Source organism: Barbus barbus (genome assembly GCF_936440315.1).
Source record: "Barbus barbus genome assembly, chromosome: 15".
NCBI lineage: Eukaryota > Metazoa > Chordata > Actinopteri > Cypriniformes > Cyprinidae > Barbus > Barbus barbus.
In genome coordinates, this window is record NC_136743.1 from 11,393,610 (window position 1) to 11,415,000 (window position 21,391).

The 21,391-nt window shown below is 38.0% G+C and overlaps 2 protein-coding genes across 9 annotated transcripts in view; one reads left to right on the forward strand and one right to left on the reverse strand.

The window, feature by feature from the left end:
• Positions 1-155: 155 nt before the first annotated feature.
• Positions 156-1,851, reverse strand: mrps14 (mitochondrial ribosomal protein S14). Its single transcript, XM_079435672.1, has 4 exons — positions 1,750-1,851; positions 1,238-1,411; positions 782-946; positions 156-574 (listed from the first exon to the last, which is right to left on the reverse strand). The coding sequence occupies exons 2-4, from the start codon at positions 1,304-1,306 to the stop codon at positions 392-394; spliced, it is 417 nt and encodes a 138-aa protein (XP_079291798.1). The 5' UTR covers positions 1,307-1,411; positions 1,750-1,851; the 3' UTR covers positions 156-391.
• Positions 1,852-15,208: 13,357 nt separating this feature from the next.
• The window catches only part of tnn (tenascin N), a 32,202-nt gene continuing 26,019 nt past the window's right edge, over positions 15,209-21,391 (forward strand). For 3 of the 8 annotated variants that reach the window (XR_013785110.1, XM_079434645.1, XM_079434646.1), the window contains exon 1: positions 15,213-15,338. Coding sequence is in view for 2 of the 8 variants with exons in the window: in XM_079434641.1 (XP_079290767.1) it covers positions 16,582-16,720 (139 nt within the window). In the remaining 6 variants the exon portion in view is untranslated. Of the gene's footprint in view, positions 15,339-16,294; positions 16,721-21,391 lie in introns of all 8 variants that reach the window. The other 5 variants (XM_079434641.1, XM_079434644.1, XM_079434643.1 and 2 more) reach the window with 4 other exon arrangements.

Consider the following 21,391-nt stretch of genomic DNA (forward strand, 5'->3'; position numbering starts at 1 on the left):
TTAGTTGTTGATAAAAGGTGTATTTGAAATAACATCCTCTTTTTGTATTTTGTCAAATTAGTAAAAAAAAATAAAAATTCTAGTGACACTAAAGAATAAAGTAATCAAAGATTAGATACCAGTAACCTAAAAAATAAAATCACAAAACACGAAAGTAGCACATAACACCTTTTTATTGTATCTACAGTAAAATAACTTATATAATTTGCCATCAGTTGAAGACAAAAAATAAAGGACAATGTGAAATCTGAATCAATTTAGTACAAAAAAGAAATGCAATAAAAATACAACAAATAAGCAGGTGCTTGTAGGTTTTCCAGCTCTGTGTCTCTGTATTTTATGCAAGAATATCTTCTTTTATGACAAGGTTTTAGAACAATCCAATGGCTGATCACCACATTGATCTCTGAATTCCTGACATCTGGTTGTGGTCTGCTAAATGGCGAAAAACAATGCGACTAAGACGCCACCTGCGCTTCACTCCACGAGGACGTGATGTCATCACACACCTGTTGCGAATGCGCACGGGACAACTGTCTCGAGGTAGTGCGGCTATGTCTTTATCAGCTATCTCCTGAGGAAATAAACATGAGACATGGCCTGAATTATCAATATTTTGACATTTAATTTATTATTCAAGTCAAAATAAATGTTAATGACTCTGTAAATGGATTTAAAATCCTGACAAAAAAAAAAAAAAAAATCCAATCATGTACACGAAAAACAATCTAAAGTGTGTATAAACTTCCACCGAATGGAAACTGCAAGACTTTGAATGTACCTGTAGCTCTTTTGGCAAAATAGTATTCTTCCTAATGGCATTGATGCGCAGTCTTGTATCTGCATATTCAAATGCCATTTGTCTCCTTTTCACATCCCGTAGCATCCTCCAGTTAACATAGTAGCTCCTGACCAGCTCCACCGCTCCAAGTGAACTTCTGTAGGCCTGAAGAACATCAAGGAACTTGAAATTATTATTTTTTTTTTAGATGAGCTTTTACATTGGAATACGTGTATATTTGAAATGCACCTAGTCAAAAACCCAAAACAAATGACAAAAAATAGCATTTTGGGTGATGTAAACTATAAATGTCACTAGTGTATGTCTTGGTGTATCCTGTTACAGTGTAACGCGATGGCAATCTAAATACAACATCATTCAGACACAAGTACAATGCATTCAAAGTCCTAACAGACTTTGAACTTACAAATCTGACTTTTAAAAAAGTGAATTTACCTGTCTACAAATCGGCAAGGGCGACTGCAGAAACCCTATCCCCGTGCTGAAGAGCTTCCATGCCGCCATGTTTATCCAGTTGATCCAGCTCTACCTCCTTCTTCTTCTTCTTCTTCTTCTCAAGTTTAATGGCGGTTGGCAAACCAAACTTACATGGTGCATTCCCGCCACCTACTGGATTAGAGTGTGGATAACGTTATGGTAGTAGTGACCTAAATCCTGTTACTTAAATGAGTGTCTTTTAAGAAATTAAATACTTCTTCATATATTTTAAATTGCTTTGGGCCATTACCTAATAATGCTTTGATAGAAAAAACTTCCATTTCCATTTCTCTTAATGCTTGAAATAATTTAAATCTTTCTCTTTCATAAGCCTCACATTTTAATAATACATGTTCTACTGTTTCCATATTTTCGGAACTACATTTGTCACAATACCCAGTCTGGTGTTTCCCAATCCTGACCATACTTTGATTTAGTAGACAATGGCCAATGCGCATTCTTGAAATTACCTTCCTCCTATTTCCTTCCTCCTATTTCCAAAGTTTCTTCTTTCAAAACCAACTGTTCCTTGAATTTTGTATAAATGTCGATACCTACCTTATTTCCAGCTCTACCTCGGTGGTGGTTTGAAGGGTAAGTACTGAATTTAGTATATCGTTACCGCCATCTCCTGGTCATATTAAATGTTAAAGTCGTGACGTATTGTCAAGTATGGTGACCCATACTCGAAATTGGTGCTCTGCATCCAAGTGCACACACACAGCAGTGAGTAGTAAACAATGCACGTGCACACGCACACACCCCCAAGGTTCGGTGCCTTGCTCAAGGGCACCTCAGTCGTGGAGAGCGCTGTACATTCACTCCCCCCACCTACAATCCCTGCCGGCCGGGGACTCGAACCCGCAACCTTTCGATTACGAGTCCAACTCTCTAACCATTAGGCCACGACTTCCCGGTGGGGAGTTAATTCAAGCATTTGGGGTTTGTCCTCACTCAAAACTCTGAACAAAACAAAGTTGTAATTGTAAACAATTTGCAAAAGTTATGATACTTTGTTGTTATAGGATATAGACGATAATATCACCGAATACTGGCTTTGTCTGAATGTCATGGCGAATCATATTTATAGACTTTGATTCATTTTTGAGAAGTCCACAGAGAATTATAACTCTGAGCATCTGTTATGAAAATAGTATTGCAACATACAAAAAAAAGTTTCATAAGACAAAATAATCAGTAAAAAAATAAAAAAGTATGAAGAGCAGTAATGGTTTGTGTGTAATTGCAGTACTGGGCCAGATAGTGGCAGAATGTAGCTACTAATTCAACAACTTCACAATCCAGTAGCCCCTCACTGCAGAACAAAAACCCAGGGGGCGCACACATCTAGGGGTGGAGATGGGCAGGTTTAGGGGTGGGTTTAGGGATCAGGGGTAGGTTTAGGTAAATGTAAGGTGGGAGGAATTGGATCTAGATTCAACCACGCCCCCTGGATCTTGTATTCTGCAGTCAGGACCATCTCTCAGAATCGCCAAATGTGCTGTTTGACAAAATCTGTATGATCTAAAGCCTTAAATACCTGTCATATATATTATATGATTTTGAAACAGTAGTTATTAACCTTTTTGACTCCAAGGCAAGACCTTCCATAGCCCACAAAAATATTTATTTATTTATTTTTTACTCACAATTTCTACTCAATAAAGTATAAAAGCTTGGCATTTTAATTCAGCAAAAACATTTAGCATCAGTTGGCTCAATTTTACAGGCTGGTCTTCACAAATGACATTTTCAGACTTGAAAATGCATTGGAACAATCGCACCTCGGAGACCTTTGAGACATTGTGAGTTGACCTGCTTCCTACACCAGCATTGTGTTAGTAGCAGTTCAAGACCAGAGAAACAAGCTCTTTTCGAGACAATTGTCTGATTGTAATGCTTACTGGCTGTACAAATAGGAAATCTGGGCACGTTTAGACAGCAAATTTGTTGAGCATATTATAGGCCTACAAACTATAAGAATAAACAGGGGACAGAGTAAACCTTCTGTTTTAAAATTCCTCCCTCACAGCTTGATGTCAGAGGTAAGTTTGCTCATCTTGTGTCTGCTGACATTTTTTTGTTAGTTTTTTTTAAGCCAGCACTTCCATAACATACTAAATGAAGGTTACTTTGCCATTTCTTATGCTCATCTACCATTCTGTCATTACCACAGGATAAATCCCCCCAATAAAACAATGCAACTGAAAAGAAGAAAAAAAGCAGACGACAACAAAATAGCAACCAACAAACAGCTTGTTATGTGCTTCTCTGCATGACATTGGTTAGAGTTCAACCCTAAGGCATTCATAAAAAACTGTTCTAGTAAATTCCTGTAGAATTTCCCAAGCAATCGTCCTTTGTTAAAAGATACAAGGAGATGTGTTCTGAGAAAAATACTAACATATGTCAAATTGCACAACTTCACAAAGAAGATCCATTATGTAAATTAAAGTGGAAAACAGATCTCGTGAGGTCTAGACACCAGGTTATGCTTCTATAAACCAATTGTTATGATATGAGTTTAACGTAAATAAATTAATAGGAACAGAAAGGGAACATAACTAATTTTAACCCATGTAAGCCTGCAGGCAACTAAAGTTGCTGAAGGCTCTACCCATATTTTTCCATTTGTTAATATTTTTTGTGTGACAATACTTCAAAAACCACCGCTGTACAAGCAGACAATCTTAGGAAGAGCTTTTGACAACTTGCAGAAAATGATGCCATGTGGTGATGTTTACTTCATGAGCCATTTCTGGATGTTTACTCAGAAGTATCTGGCAACTTTGTTGACCAATGAGCAAAAATCCTAGAATCTTTGCGTTAGTTTCTATGGGAGTGCAGTTTCAAAGGTCCCACCAATTACCAAATTTACCATAATCATCTTTACATGAAAAATACTCTTTGAAGAACTCCACATATATAAAACATGCAAATGATTCTGTTTAGGACATGCTTTGGAAATATCTGTGCATTAATGCTGTTGATCTAGAAAATTCACAGCATAGTTCTGTTTATTTTACTCTTACCAAAATAAAGCAGAATGCCATACTGTGTCATGCATGTGCTGCTCTTCTGAAGCTGAATCTAATATCTGCAACTCTGATCTTCTGAAGATTTCTGAAGCGTAGGCTTCAAAAATATTTAGTAAATTTCCTGCTTTTCGCAGGCCACTTGAAACCCACTAGTTGCTTTTGAATGAGATCAATCCTTTCCAAAAACAAAGCAGATTCGGTCTGTGCTTTGTTCTTTAATAAATAAAAAAATAAACATGGTGTGAAGGGCTTCACTTCCACTGAATTCACGTTCAGATATTCCAGGTTGATTCCCAATGGGGTGTGAAAATGAGAAACAAAACTGAACCTTGCATGATGTGAAACCAAATAAGTTTGAGGTTGACATTTTGTGAGTTTAATGTTTTTAACCTGTTCAAAAATCTGTAAAGTATTTTTGTGTGAATTGCCAAAATATTTTTTAATGCTCTCAGATTTACTTTATAGAAAAGAAATTAAAGAAGAGTTGCACATGCAAAAGTGCATATTCTTTTTTATATTAGCATTTTATATAAGCATATTGTTTAAATGGACCACTGGTCCATTTAAACAAAATCACAAAGAGCTCAAATCAGTTTCACTTTTACCGTGTCCTGTTTGATTTTCATGAGCTACTTGTGTTCATTCTGACGTCACTATATTAAGCCTGGCAAAGTCAGCATTTGAACACACTGCAGAAAAGAAGCTGGCAGTCTAGTATTTGTGGATACTTCAGTTTTTTTATGAACTCAGAGAAAGTGAAATGGAAGAACATTGGCAAAATGATTTAGTCTGTGCTAAACATGGTTCAGCATCAAAATATTACTATGTCTGTTATTTTGGTCAGTTCTCGTATGCCCTTCATGTAGAGTTGGAATAATTGTAATTACAAGTTACAGGCAAATGAATGTTTGCAATTTACAAGTGGGAAAGACATGACTTGTCGAGTTGGAATAGGGCATGATAATTAAATTTTACGGAAACACTTGTAAAACAGTAGGAAGCATGTCTGTAGTGAATTATAATGTATAATTTAGCAAGTTGTTTAGACCTCAGTCATTTTGAAGCTGTGATGATACAGCTGATAGACAAGTACTCAACTTTCATGGTTTGCTCTGTGTAACACAAACATTTAGTTTTGAAACCATGTATAAATAAGTGATAGGAATTAATATTTTTCAGCATTTTGATTTCAGATGTTGGTATTTGGATTTATATGTCAAACCATTAACATTAGCACAACTTTTTTGCCAAATTTTTGTGCTGAAAACTTTTTTTTTTTTTTAATTTCCATTGTGCTTACTACTGTTTCAGGCAGCCTTTATGAGGTAAAGTTCTTTTTGGACTTGAGGTCAATGCCGCCTTGAATTTTGGAATGCTCTGCATTGCTCCCTCAGGACCGTGTCAATCAAATAGCTGGGGACGAGTCTATATTTTGTCGGAAGCCCCTGTTCTTCCTCTGTCTCTTCATTGGTCAGTGCGTGTTTTTATCTGCATTTTACTCTCCAGTCCTTCTGTTCAACAGATGCTGAAGCTGATGTATAGAAAAGAGAGAACATCCATCCTAAAGTCCTATTTAAGTTGATCGTCAATTTCAGTAAACATACAAGGGCTCCTAGAATGACGCCCAGCAGTGTCATTTTTATTAAACGTTCAACCTCTAATTTCAGCACAGATCCGTGACAAGTATTTGATTAATGTTTTGTACCCAACGCGTGTCTGGTTTTGACATTAGATTAAGAAATAGAGACATCAGAGGGAATGAACCTTGATGAAAGCGATCATGCTTTCCAAACCTAACTGTTAATCCCATCAAACACAGCATAAGGACGTTTATGACAAATCGGATCTAAAATAAAATATGAAATGATAACTGGGACATTAGGCTTCTTCAGAGTTTTTTGCATGACCATCTGTGAATACATTCAAAGAGACCACCAAGGTTAACAGGAAGTGTGCTCTCAGGGCACCTACTACCCTTTTCCACTCAGTGGAGCAGAGTAATCCAACACAATACGGTAGAGTAGAGTCTGTAAACTTTATGAAATCTTCTTTTATTGAGTCAGGTAATTGAGAATGGCCTGCAGAGAGAAAACCCCTCACATGTGCATGTCAGCATGTGTTTCTGGCCTGTTTTAACCATTTAACTAAAATGGTAAATTTAATCTGTAGACATTTGGGGAGGGCTGCCATTAGAGGCGAGATTGCTTGACTGATTTCCTCATGCCATGGTGCATTATTTTCACCAGTACATCTAAACTATGCGGATGTGTAGTGTTCTGGACAGCTGAAGTGTAGTATTTCTGCACCCACCTGAGTGGGTGTCTAGGGGATATCTAATTTAGCATGGAGAATGTGGCTGCAGAAATACTTTAGTTAATTGTAATTTGATTAGACTTCTGGAAACATTTCACACATGATCTTGTATGATATCAGTCCTCTGGCAACAGTGTTTGTCAAAAGAACTTTCAGTTACAGTAAGAGATCATTTATTATTGTAAAAGCGAGAAACTTAAACTTGAAATGTTGATATAGTCTGCTTATTACTATTTTTTTTTTTTGCTTATTACTATTTTTTTTTTAGATATTTAAAAAAATAAATAAGACAATGGTGTATAGTGTGCTGACATTACATAGGGCTAATTTCACAGGCTTGACAATATAGGTTTGGCAATACCTCTTTGAGCTTGTAAACTTGACCTACTGTAATATATCAACAAGTTTGACAGGCAGTGACAAACAAGAATCCCTAATTGTCTCAGAGAGGTTTATTTGAAGTGAAGTGAAGTGACATTCAGCCAAGTATGGTGACCCATACTCGGAATTCGTGCTCTGCATTTAACCCATCCAACGTGCACACACACACAGCAGTGAACACACACACACCGTGAACACACACCCGGAGCAGTGGGCAGCCATTTTATGCTGCGGCGCCCGGGGAGCAGTTGGGGGTTCGGTGCCTTGCTCAAGGGCACCTCAGTCGTGGTATTGAGGGTGGAGAGAGCGCTGGACATTCACTTCCCCCACCTACAATTCCTGCCGGCCGGAGACTCGAACCCGCAACCTTTGGATTACAAGTCCGACTCTCTAACCATTAGGCCACGACTTCCCCCTTATTTAAAGAAGCCCCCCCCCCTATTTAAAGAACATTTGTGACAGAGGTAAACAGAAAACTGGAGGAGGCCGTGTAGACATTTAGTTGTGTTGCTCGCTTACAAATTAAATTTATAGGGAGGGCCTGCGATCTGAAGCTGATAATGCTGTCATAATTGTCTGTTGGGAAAGCAGATTAAAGGACAGGTTAGATAGTTACAGGATAAATAAATGTCAGTGGAAATGGTAGGTCATGTGATGTGGTGCACTGTAATTATTATAACTAAATTCAGATCTCAGTGTTTTGATCTTGAGATGCGATATAAGCATAAAACCTTTTTCACCTGCACCATTTGATATTTCCTGCACAATAATCAACTTATGTTTCTTATTTGTATCTTTGACCAATAGATGTGAAAAACACTGATGTTAAATAATTTAAATTTTAGACACAATATTCCCAATTACATTGTTTATTTTAATATTTATAATTTCAAATGAAATCAAAGCAGAATCATTCTCTCCAACAAACACATACAGTAACAAACGGTAATGGCATTTCGTTCCTGAATCAATCAGTGTTTTCTAACGAATCGTTTCAGTAAATGATTCAATGACTCATTCATTTGTTTGGTTTCTGAATGAATCAGGGTTAAGGATAGAAGGGATATGTATGGTGCTACTGGGCATGCGCACATCGTAATTTTTGTCACACTGTACTACAATAATTATTGTAAGGGGTTGGAACCTGTTGCCACCTGCTGGCATAACTGTGCAACCTGCAGAAAGAGTCGTTCAAAAGTCTGTCTGGAACGCATACAATAAAGAAAAACCGAGCGATTCACAAACATTGTCAGCTTCCAACGCCATATGGGACATTTCTTCCAGAGATTTGACCTCTGCTATAACTATAAAGAAAGAATGTATTTTTTGGGCCACGCAGTGCGGGTTGAAACAGCATGCATCAAGTCAAGTGTCTAGATCACATTATATCTGAGGAGGAAAGAACCTCGGTGGCCAATGAGAAACAGGTGAGAAAAGACGAGCTTTATTCTCTGGGAGGGAGGTGAGCTCTTTTTGTGCCTGTGGGATACTGTAGAATGATGTTTTGGTGGCCTTTGGTAATAAGTTGGTGTTTTGTTTTCTATAAACAAAAGAAAGTATTGAAAATTGTGTGATTCTTGGTGAAATTCTCTAGGAATACCACCCACATGTATAGAATCTGTGCTGAACCTGTCTAACCAAGATGATAAAGTTACATCAAGTGAGGAGCATTTAGCTGCCCTTTCAGGATCAATATTCTTTTCCCAACTAATTAAACGTTTTCCTTTCACTTATTTAGCAGCCCTGAGCTCAGCTCAGATTTCTGATTGGAGAGATACAGTCAAAATCGTTTTGGTCTGTTAAGCTGAATCAAGTATAATGGAACTACATTTGACAAAGGGTAAATAATGCTGTGGTATTATTCAAGGATGATACCTACAGCCAATTCAGAGGCTCTCGTTATTAAATATGGTGTCTACTTTGACTAAGGTCCAATTGTTTCCAATACAATGTTGTGCAATTTTATCATATTTATATTTATAATTTACACATAATTAACGTTATTGTTATTATTTGCATTCCCCATAGCCTACTCTTAAAGAGATAGTTTACCCAAAAATGTGAATTCTGTCATCCTTTACTCATCCTTCTTTCTTCTGCTGAACACAAAATAATTTATTTTGAAGAATGTGGGTTTACTGGTTTACGGTAGCCATTGATCTCCATAGTATTTTTTTTTCTCCATACTGTGGCTACTGTCAACTGTTTGGTTATGTCTTCAACAGCTGAAAGATATTTATAAAGGCATGGAACACCTTGAGGGTGAGTAAATGGCAGAATTTTTATGTTTTGAGTGAACTATCCCTTTAAAACGTCTGTTTTTCAGTCTTGGACTTTCATTACATCTGTATTCATTTCAAGAAGTGAAAGACTGTCAAAAGCCATGAAACTTAAAAAAATATTGTGGCTTGAAACTCTTTTATATTTTTCAGGTCAGGAACATGTTGTCCCAAAGAGTCCTGCCATGGATTTAAAATGTGTCAGCATCACAGCGGTCTGATTCAATCAGATGGCACGAATGTGAAGAATGTCTTTTATGGTGAACTTAAAGGTCACCTGCATGCTGGTATGTTTATTACCATACATATTCCTGCTTTGAGTTACAACAACAATCTTACTTAAATCTGTTTGTGCGATTAAGACCATCAGTCAGCTTTATGAAGAGCAAATCATTATTATTAGGATCACATATTCTCCGATCGTTAATGTTAACTATGTCTCGGTTCAGTAAATAGAGAATTGCGCTACGAAATTGCAACATCCCATTCGGTTCCTCTTAGCTTCCTACCGATGCTATGAAAAGCCTTCATTCCTTACAGTTTAGTATGATCCCTGCTTTGGAGACAGACAGATAGATGAATGTATAACGTAACCCTAAGTATACTGTTGGCAGTGTGATATAGAATATTGGATCTGTCTCTCACACGTATGTGAGTTGGTGAAAGGTGTATTTGCAGAGTTGAGACCTTATGGCTTTGATTTAAATGTATTTTCCCCTCTTAGTTCTCTTATGGTGGGGTTGACCTTCAAAACCAGCCTAATAAAACCCAGAAGCATTCCATCTAAATATGTTTAAGTACAGAGATTTAATTTTCTTTGATAGATTTCCTTGTGGCTTTGTCTTTGTAGCCTCAAGTCTCTGTGCTTCGATAGTAGACTTTAAAACAAACATACTACTGTAATAAGTTTAACTCTCAACAGAAGAGAGATGGGTTGTGAAAAAATGTTACGCCTCTGAGTTTGTCTGTGTAGTCTGCTTATAAATTTTATTTATGTTTTTATAGCTACAGGTTATTGCTAAGTAAATGTAATCATCATAAACCTCCAGCATAGAAATTAAATTTTTTCCTTCTCCCTTTCCCCCCCTATTTTTTATTCTGTGGACCACTCACGTAGTCTTTATTGAAATATGTCCCCATTTCCTTAATGCACAAACTCTTGCTGAGCCTCTGCCTCATAAAAAGCATGGTGAAAGCCATAAGTCTGCTTCACGCCATGCCACATTTCTGCTGCATTCTTGTACACAACAACGGCGGCCAAACACATTAATCAGTGTACACAGATCCTCTTTTCAAATAAACGGAGCGTGAGGGCCGCTGGTGAAAAATGAGTGACGGATGAAAGCTGCGTTTCCTTTGCGGGTATCATCTCAATACTACTGTTGAAAAACTGGAAAATAATTCAATAATTCAAAAGGAAACTGGTTTGATATATTTGAGGATGTGTCAGGAGGGACCTCAAACATGTGTATCGCTCAAAGGGTAAATGATTTAGAGCTCTCTGGAAAATGTAAAACATGTGGTACAAGCTTTTGACTTTAAACGTACAGTATATATCATTCTAATGCATAGTTCATTGGTAAACAAGTGGTAAATAAATATGGCCACTTAAAAATGTTCTTTTTAGTATTGTCATATATGGGGAAGTATACTGACAAGTATACCAATCCATTTAAAAAAAAAAATGAATCAGTACTTTTGTTTAGCAAGGATGCATAAATTGACAAAAGCGACAGTAAAGACTTTTAATTAGTTACAAAAGTATGTTTTTTTTTTACATAAGTATTGTGCAGCAAAACTGTTTTCAACATAAGAAATATTTCTTAAGCATCAAATCAGCAATCAGCTTTGCGGTCACAGAAATAAATTATATTTTAAAATATATTATAATAGAAGATAGTTATTTTACTTTGTAATAATATTTTAAAATATTACTGTTGTTACTGTATTTTTGATCAAATAAATGAAGCCTTGGTGAGCATAAGATACTTTTTTCAAAACCTTACATAATCTACAATGTACTCCATTTGGCAGCGCATAAATAACAAATATTAATGATCATTAAAATTCCCTGTCTTTTAAAATCTGTATAACTTTCTTCTGTTATTTATAGCAGAAGGTGCAAGGCAACATGAGTGCAAGGCTCTTTTCAATACAGTGAAAGTGAATGGTGACCATTCCCTAAAATTCCCTCCTTGATCTTCTTTACACAACTATCATATGGTTTCAGAAGACTTGGAATATAGCAAATATGTGTTTTTGATGCTTTTAGTGTGCCTTCACAATTCACTGTCATTATATAGGGAAAATCAGCACAGATTCTGTTTAACTTCTTTTGTGTCCCACAGAAGAAAACCATACAGTTTTGAATATATTGGGGTGAATGAATGATGACAGAATATTCTTATTTTTTTGTGAACTATCCCTTTAAATCTAGCCATTGTTTAGATCAAAAACAAGCAAAAGCTGAAATTTGTATGAAATATAAAATTTAAATGTGGGAAATATTAAAACATAATATATTTTGTATTAGTATCATTCTATATTACTAAGTATGGACTTAAATTTGACCTTACCTTAAGTCTGCCGTTTTCCCAGTATTCAACCCATAACTACTGCAGTAGCAGTCACTAAATCATTCACCAAAAAGCAAAATGACATGTTATTAAAACCGGTAGTAACAGTGTTTACTGTGTTTTTCAACAGTAATTAAAGACATAGACAAGCACACACTCACTGAGTGAACAGTACTGTAAACTAGCATGACTTTTTTTCATTATACAGATGGACATTTCCTGACTACAGAACAATTTCTCCCTGTTCTTGTTCCCTACATATTCCAACCACATGTTAAAGTATCCAAATATTTATGGAGACAATCAGGTGGGCCAAAGATTTTTTTTATAGTGCACTACTTTTAGCCGTTAACAAATGAAACATTGAGTTCGTCATAAACTGAGGGGAACGTTTTAGGGTCTGTAATAGTGATTTTTTTTCAGTGACGCCATCCTTTGAAAGTGTTCCAAGAGGAAACTACTGCCGTTGCTATCTGTCTGAGGAAGAATATACACCCACATTATGTATAAAGCTGGACCCCTGCTTCTCTTTAAAAAACATTACACCTGGCCTGCTCTCCAGTTTCTGCCCAAGTATTTCACCTCTCTGTAACACAACACCTAGAGATCAACAGATGCCTGGGAAATTAAAGCCAAATAACCTTAGTGATGACTTCTGATAATTGCTGCTCTGTTCCACTTAAAATCTTGATTATAAGCTGACAGAAAAATATGTGTGGAACACTCAAAACACATTAATAAAGATGTTTCAAAGTCAGTTGATTATTACACTAAAAAAGGGCACAGAAACAGTTTTTATGCAGAAACTGCTAATTTCACACTCAAAAAAATGAAACCTTGACTTAAATTTTTTTTTATCAACAGGTTCCACAAAGATCCACCTGTCTTCTTCAGCACTCTGATGAGTTGATCAGCGTGGTGGTCAAGTTGTGCAAAACATATTGTGACGAGGGGAACAGCGGTAATCCTCAGAAAATCTGCTTCCACCTTTAAATCAAATTTTAGAAGAGTTTTACAAACAACATACCATATGACTTAAAATAATTTAAAACATTTATATAATCTGTTAAAAAACTGAAATTATCAATTGCTACTGATAATTAAAAGCAAAATTACATATATAACATAGAAACAATATAGGATACAAACAGAAACAAGCTGCTCAGAACTAACAAATGAAATGGTCAAGCAAGAAACAGTATTTACATTAGTAGATGTTGCAGATCTTACCTATTGTGAGTAAAGCACCTTGGCAGGAACACAAAACACACCTTTCATTAAGGACCTGAAAAATTTCAAAGGCTAAAAACATAAAACAAATTGATAAAGATTTTGTGAAACTGAATTAATCTGAACTGAAAAACTACAAACCAATAAAATAATCACACTTTGTCATTTTTATTGAAAACATCACAACAAATTAGAAAATGCAAAAGTTTCAAACCAAGTATTAACCACTGTTAATTTTGACAGCAGATTTTAGTTTCGTTTTAGTCGGATGGAATTTAGTATTGCAGTTTCAACGGAGAATGACTGTAGCATTGTTTTTCAAATGAACAAGTATGTTAACTTAGTACGTTTCTTAAATATATCTGCAAACATATTGTATTTTTATGCTTTAGTAGAGTCAAAAACGTACAATTTAAACACTACAGTCAGAAAAATGAAAGGGAAGTTACACACTTCAGGTATACATTTGGACATTGGACAATTCTATTTATTAAACGTGTAGAATAATTTCCAAAACATTACATATAGCATTATAAATGTTGCGTTCATGATATAAAAAATAAACATACTAGTATAACTTTTAAAATGGAGTGAACACGGAGCGGTTTTAACCTTAAGCGGGAATGGAAAATCCAGAGTGGATACCGAGCGGAGCGATTAACAGAACCCTTAGTCCGAGTTTCACAGACAGGGCTTAGACTAAACCAGGATTAGGCCATTGTTCAATTAAGACATTTAAGTCATTTTTAAAAACATGCTTAGAAAAAAACATCACTGGTGTGCATCTCGAGACAAAACAAAGGCACTGATATGATTTAAGATCAGTCAGAGCAAGTTTATTTCAGTTGAAACAACTCAGACTTACATTTTAGACTAGGACTAGGCTTAAGCCTCGTCTGTGAAACCGGGGGTTAGAGTAGAAAGAAGAACATTTTCAATCCACTCCAGGCTTTGATCACATCCCCCCTCAGCAGGCTGAATACACCTCGTCTTTTCAAATTAAAATTAAGACATTTATTACACTATTTGAGAAATGTAATCCTATTTACAGCCTTAAAATTATGAAAAGTGAATATAAGACATTAAGGACAGACAGGAATCCTGCAATTGACAGAAAAATCCGTCGTAGACTCACTCCAGTTAACGGAAATCCATCGTAGCGACGGAGAACTTTAATCCATGAACTATCTCTTATTACTTTTCTTTTCACCCAAATAATGGAAATATGCAGCGGACCAACCTGCGCCATGCGGCTAAGATAGCATGATAACTTCAGCATGTCTAAGACGCTAGAACTCTCTAAAACTAAAGCAGGCCAAAAGTAAAGAACAGATCTCTTATTACAAATAAAAAAGATTGATACTGGTGGAAAAACAAATATCCTCCTATGTTGAAAAGGTAAGACGTCCCTCTGTCAAAACCAATCAAGAAAAACTTTGCAGGGGGTCACGCAGGTGTGCAGAGAGTCAAATATATATATATTTATATATCAATTTCAATTCTTTTGAGTGCAGCAGGGGAAAAAATTAAGATGGATCTTAAAGTTTTTGCGATGGAACATACCTTTGTGTATTTTTTTCCAAATGTTTCACTGCAGTTTTTCTGAACATGTTTCATGGACGGCACAAAACCCAAATGTGTAAATTAGATTAGGAATACATTTTCATTAGTAAAGTTATTCCAGTTTTTGAATCAAGAGGAAAATGTGTGGAAAGGACACATAAAATATTGCTCCTGTAACCATGTAGTTTGCTGCTGTATTCAAGCTCAGGACTGTGTTGAGTTTGGCTCTGCACGTCTGTCAGTAGCTATATATCACAATTCCTGGAAAACAGATTGATTAGCGCTGCTACTGTAAGAAAATGCTTGAAATAAAAAACGTATTCATTAAAATCTACCTATGAGAGCTGGCGGTATTTGTGGATCACTCTTGTTAAGTTTGTGTTGAATGGAATAAGTAATGAAATAAGTTCCAGACAATGTACAACAAAGAAATATCTCATTACCTCCCTCAGTTCTGTCCTCTATGGTTGAGTTTTGGAGGTAGCCACACCCAGGCTGGCCATTGGCTCAGGGCTGCAATGAGGACATTTAAACTGTTTCAAGGCAGAGAGTTGGAGGACTCGGGACATTGCTGGTCAGGAGGGCCCTGAATGCCCAGTCTGAGCATATAAACAGGTGCTTGCAGTAATAGGCGTCCATCAGTGAGCAGGGATATTACTGTGGCAGGGAATATTCTGGGGTAAGGCATCTACAGCTTCATTATTGCCTCTGCATGAACTTCTCAATTTTTTGCAGCTGTAAAAATCTGCTGTTTAATTGACATTATGATGTTTGTGAGGGTAGATATCATGCAGTGATTTCTAAAAACAAACAAACAAAAACAACTTACATTTAAAAACTTGTTAATTGCTTGGTACGGATTATTGTTTTTCCTAATTTGCTAATTCTTGCTAATTATGAATATTTGAATCCACACTGTAAACATGTTTTGACAGCTAATCTAAAAATATACTAACATCTAAGTGAAAAGTATTATTTAACATGTTTGAATTAAATTAAGTAATTAAAGGTTCAGAACAAGTAGAAAATTGCATTAATATAGGGCAATCTAAACTTTTAGATTTTTATTTTGTTTTTATATTTTTGCCACTGCTAAAGGTTCATGCTCAATACTAGGAATCATTTATTATTTTTAGACATTGAAACTATCCTGTCAAGACTGGGACACCCATTGCTTCCCAAGATTTATGGACAATTTAAGGTGTTCATTGAGCACTATCAATTGAAATGAAGCTGTTTGTCCTTTCAAACCAGAAATTATAGTCCGGTTTGAAAGGACAAACAGCTTCATTTCAATTGATAGTGCTCAATGAACACCTTAAATTGTCCATAAATCTCGGGAAGCAATGGGTGTCCCAGTCTTGACAGGATAACATATGTGTCCCAATGGACAATGTTTGAAATCAAGTGCAGGGCAGCATGATTATTAAACTAAAGTTTTATTATTATTTTATATTTATTTTAAAATTATTCTGTTACTTTGCCTCATATATTGATATGATGTTTGTCAGTTTTCTTCTGAGCCCTTTCCTACCTGCTATAAGAGAAAAAATATGGTTGTTATCTGTGGCTGTCAACTCTCGCTATTTCTTGCTCGTTCCTTCTCTTTGTTTTTTTTTGTTTTTTTTTTCAAAGGCATATGCTTAGTAGCCTACTTAACCTGTCCGGACCCCACTTTTACACAAGATAAGCTACATCCTCCTCGTCTGGCAGATTAAGAGGAAACGCTACTGTGTTGGCTTCAGGTATTATCAGCAGCCCAGATCAGATGAACATCAGATGTTGCACGCATGCAGCCTGCTGGAGGTTTACTATATGCTGCCTGCACATTACGCATTACAGGCTAACAGTTTTGGGTATCTGAAAGATCCTGTAAGGCTGCTGTGGTTTCATTCCCCAGCCGTGCATACTGAGGAGAGGAAATGAGTCTGAATCTAGACTTAAGCTTAATTGCTTTCAGCTCTCATCAGCTGAAGACCAAAGGGGAAAATCACTGGTGCCGCATGTTTGCGGCTTGCAGTCTGCTCTCCTCACCTCTCCGCCTCTTCTCTTTCTGCATTGGTAAGCCCTGAATCTCTTTCCAAATGGTGCAACTGGGGATCCGCTTCAGATGCAGAGAAACAGACTTTTTCTGTCTTTGTCTTCTTCCTAATGTGTCTCAGGAGAGGAGAGGGCACGACACGGCACAGTCTAGCTCTCTATTTTCCCGCCCTCTACCTCTTTCAATTTATTCCCCTCTCAGAATGTGATTTATGCTGTTCACAGTCTGTTTGTATTCCATATTGCTTGTATATCTTTGCCCTTGTAGTTCCTAAAAGTCATGAATGAGTCCCAGTCACAGCGTTGAAAGTTTATATTTTGATTTGGTGTTGGGATCCAACAGAAAACAGCCAGCGACCACTTAGCAGCCTGCATCTCTTCTTTCTTAAACCAGACTCTGTTAAACATCTTATTGCAGAGATTTCATTGGGCACGGCTTACTGTAATGGTCCCTGGGTCTGAAATTTTACTGTGTGCGAATTGACAAAAACTTGTAAAACTCAAGGTGATTATAAAAATTAAACAAACAACAAAAAAACTCTTCTTCTTTTTATATTCTTTGTTTCAGCAATATTTAAGACTTGAAGAACTGTTATTAATATGAACTATTCTTAATATATTATACTAATTTTGCTAAAAGGATTGTAATTGTTTTTCTGGGAACAGTATTATTAAAAAGACGCTATAATATATTTTGTGAATTATATATACACAAAACATTATTCATATTTATTATTATTTTTTACAATGTAGTTCATTGGTTGAGAGTCATGAGATTTTTTTCATTATAATTAATAAATTTTTTAAAACAAATTATTATTTTAAAATTGTTTTGTAATGCATTTTCTTTTGATACCTTCCTACCTGTTATAAGAGGAAATAACAACAACAATAATAATAATTATTATTATTATTGTTGTATTCTTTTCTGTCACGGGATGCTGCGAGCACCGTGGAAAGACGAGGTCTGGGTCCAAATGCAGGTAAGAATTACTTTTAATATGAAACAAAAGGCCAACAAGGCAAAAAACAAAACAGTATAGAAATAGGATACATCAAACGGCAAATACCATTAACACAATGCATGTATCCCCCGAGTTCAACCGCAAGTATGACAAATACAATTAATCTAACCAGACAGAGTAGCGGGAGTGTGGTGCATAAATAGTCCATGCCAATGGGGAACAGCTGGGAGTGTAATGTTACAGGTGTGTGTAATGTGACAGGTGTGGGGAGTTAGGGGAATGGAGTCCGGGAGGAAGGGAGATGGTGACCTCTGGTGGAGAAAGGAAGAACTGCCGGGCACGGAATCATGACATGACCCCTCCTCTAAGGAATGGCTTCCAGACGTTCCCAAGCGCCTATCCAGGGGGACAGCAGAGTGGGGGTGGAAACGGCGGGATGGAGACCCAGGGCAGAACCAGTGGCCACCACAGCGGTGTGTGTGGAGCTGCCACCTTGGAGCGGGCAATGGCGGGCTCCACAGCTTCGGGGGGCACATCAGTGTGGGAAACATCAGCGGACACTGCCGCCGCGGGGGAACCGTGAGCGGGCACCGCCGCTTCGGGAAAATTGTGAGCGAACACCGCTGCCTCGGGAGGATCGTGAGCGGGCACCGCCGCCATGGGAGGATCGTGAGCCGGTATCCCCGTCTCGGGAGCTTTGTGATCGGACAACACCACTTCGGAAGCCTTGTGAGTGGGCACCGCCGCCCCGGGGAAGCCCAAAGCAAGCTCCAATACCTCGCAGGGAACATCAGCGGACTTCGGGAAGGCCAGAAGCAAGCTCCGCCACCTCGGTGGGTACACCAGCGGGCTCCGCCGCTTTGAAAAGGCCTGAAGTGAGCTCCGCTGCCTCGGAGACAACATCTGCGGACTCCGCCACTTTGAAAAGGCCTGAAGTGAGCTCCGCTGCCTCGGGGACAACATCAGCGGGCTCCGCCGCTTTGAAAAGGCCTGAAGTGAGCTCCGCTGCCTCGGAGACAACATCAGCGGGCTCCGTTGCTTTGAAAAGACCTGAAGTGAGCTCCGCTGCCTCGGAGACAACATCAGCGGGCTCCGTCGCTTTGAAAAGGCCTGAAGCAAGCTCCGCTGCCTCGGAGGGAGTACCGCTTTGGGAGCCTTGTGAGCGGGCACCGCCACCTCGGGAGGAGCGTGAGCAGGAACCGCTGCCTCGGGAGGACCGCAAGCAAACCATGCCGCTCGCACCGACATCAGCGGGGGCTCCTGCACGCTGCGTATCAGCCCAGGATGCTCCGGGAACCGGAGCAAGCTACTGGGTGCGGCCGATGAGGCTTCTGACGCCCCTTGGATCTCCGCATCGGGAGAACTGTGAACGGGCTCCGCAGCTAACTCCACCCTGAAGGCCGAGCTCCTCAAATGCAAAGCCAGGTTGATGTAGTCCTCCAGCGACTCCTCGGGGGTCCAGTATGGCATCAGGGATTTGAAGGGCTCGGCCAGGCCTCCGTAGAAGAAGACCTTGAGGCAGGTCTTCTCAATAGCTGACCGACGAGCCACTCCAACGAAGTCCCTGGCATACTCCTCAATGCTCCGGTCTCCCTGGCGGATGTTGAGCAACCTCCCTGCTGGACCCATGTTTGCTGGTTAGATTCTGTCACGGGACGCTGCGAGCACCGTGGAAAGACGAGGTCTGGGTCCAAATGCAGGTAAGAATTACTTTTAATATGAAACAAAAGGCCAACAAGGCAAAAAAACAAAACAGTGTAGAAACAGGATACATCAAACGGCAAATACCATTAACACAATGCATGTATCCCCCGAGTTCAACCGCAAGTATGACAAATACAATTAATCTAACCAGACAGGGTAGCGGGAGTGTGGTACATAAATAGTCCATGCCAATGGGGAACAGCTGGGAGTGTAATATGTTACAGGTGTGTGAAATGTGACAGGTGTGTGGAGTTAGGGGAATGGAGTCCGGGAGGAAGGGAGATGGTGACCTCTGGTGGAGAAAGGAAGAACTGCCGGGCCTGGACTCATGACATTTTCTAGTTTTGTTATTATCAATATTTAATATGAAAACAGTTAACTATTCTTAATATATTATACTAATTTTGCAAAAAAATAAAATATTTTTTTTTAAATATGAAAAACTAAAGGTTATTTTTCTGGGAACATTATTAAAAATAAATTATTTTATTTTAATTATTTTATATTTTATGAATCTGTCTGTCTGTCTGTCTGTGTAAATTTACAGTGTAGTCCACTGGGTAAGATAAACAATTTAAAAAAAGAAAAAAAGAAATGTCTTTCATGAGCAATTCAAGGCCTATGCGCAGCAATTTTGGTGTCATGCATTGGCCAGTCACATGCATAATGTGGGCAGCAAGTATTTTGTGGTTGTTGCATGGCATTTTGCATTGTCTGTTCAATTACTGTGGTAGAAACAGAGCATCTTTTTTTGTGTGTTTATGTATATGCATGCAGACTCAAATATTCCCTCAGTAGCGGTGGAAGAAGAGAGCTGGCAGGCTTTTCCAGTGTCCTTTCCAAGATAAATAAAAGAGCAAAATGAAACGGCGCACATGAAATAAAAGCCTCTGACAGAAAGCAATAAACGAGACACTCAAAGGGCCTTGCAGCATGTGTGTGGTGTCTGGGCCTGTGATGTGGGCTACGGCAGGACGGTCATGCACCTCACCACTCTGTGCCTTAATACTGCACCATCCAATCTAATTAGCATCAGGGAGTCCATGAGGTCATGGAGAGACTCTCCTGCCTGTTTGAGTTCAGTGGTTCAGTGTTTAAATGTTACCCAGTGAATTAAAAATCCTGATTTAGATGCATCAATCAGAAGAGATAATGCAGAGAGAAATATTTTGTTCCAGTGCACAGTCCCTTTCGAGCCACAGATGTGAATTGCTTTGACTCTACATAGAAACACATGTTAGACCAACAATATTTCCTCAAATAGTCACAAGTTGCTTAACTGACATGAATAAACAATTTTATATGAACTGTGTTGCTGATTTGTTATGTGGTTACTATTATAGGATTATTGATTTGCTTTGTGTGGGCATTTTGTTTGTGCTGTTGCCTATTGTTCTTGTTGTAAGTTTTGAGGTTGATTATTGCACATTTATTGATATGAATATGAGTCACATTGGCTGGATGGTACATTTTGGATTTAGTGGATGATTCTTCTTGTTTTATTGGGTTATTTTAAGTTATTATTAGGTAATTTATGAACACAGAGTGGCCGTTAGCATTCCGTCTCCTCAGACTAATGCAATGGAATAGATCTCCACATCTGCAAAACAACAATATGAAAAACAACAGCCGCCAGCAATGTTTTCTGCTCAGCTGGTTGATCCGTGTGGCATAAGCTCCAGATTTTTTTGTGCTTCTGTTTACATTTCTACCTTGGTCCTGAGGGAGAGCTCTGTCTTCTCATTTCAGCATTTCTGCCATTCCACATCTGCTTCTGGACTTTGATGTGTGTTGTTCCATGTTTATATTTAAGCGCCACATTTACAAAGATTTCCTTAATGTTCAAAACAAAGCATGGAATGAATAAATGGTGAAAAACTGACAAATTCAATTAAACTGAGTACTGTTGTGCAAGCATATGCTGAAATGGTAAGCCATTTACTGTAATTGTCTGGTTGTCACAATATCACAAAGTTGTGGTCTATTATCAGAGCCTGTGACTGATGAAGGAATACATTCCATA

Bases quoted from the DNA above. Each gene is read 5' to 3' on its own strand.
- mrps14 (XM_079435672.1), bottom strand. From the start codon at position 1,306: ATGGCGGCATGGAAGCTCTTCAGCACGGGGATAGGGTTTCTGCAGTCG. The intron at 947-1,237 runs GTAAATTCACTT...GATGTTCTTCAG, and splicing joins CCTTGCCGATTTGTAGACAG to GCCTACAGAAGTTCACTTGG. The intron at 575-781 runs GTACATTCAAAG...TTATTTCCTCAG, and splicing joins TTTTGCCAAAAGAGCTACAG to GAGATAGCTGATAAAGACAT.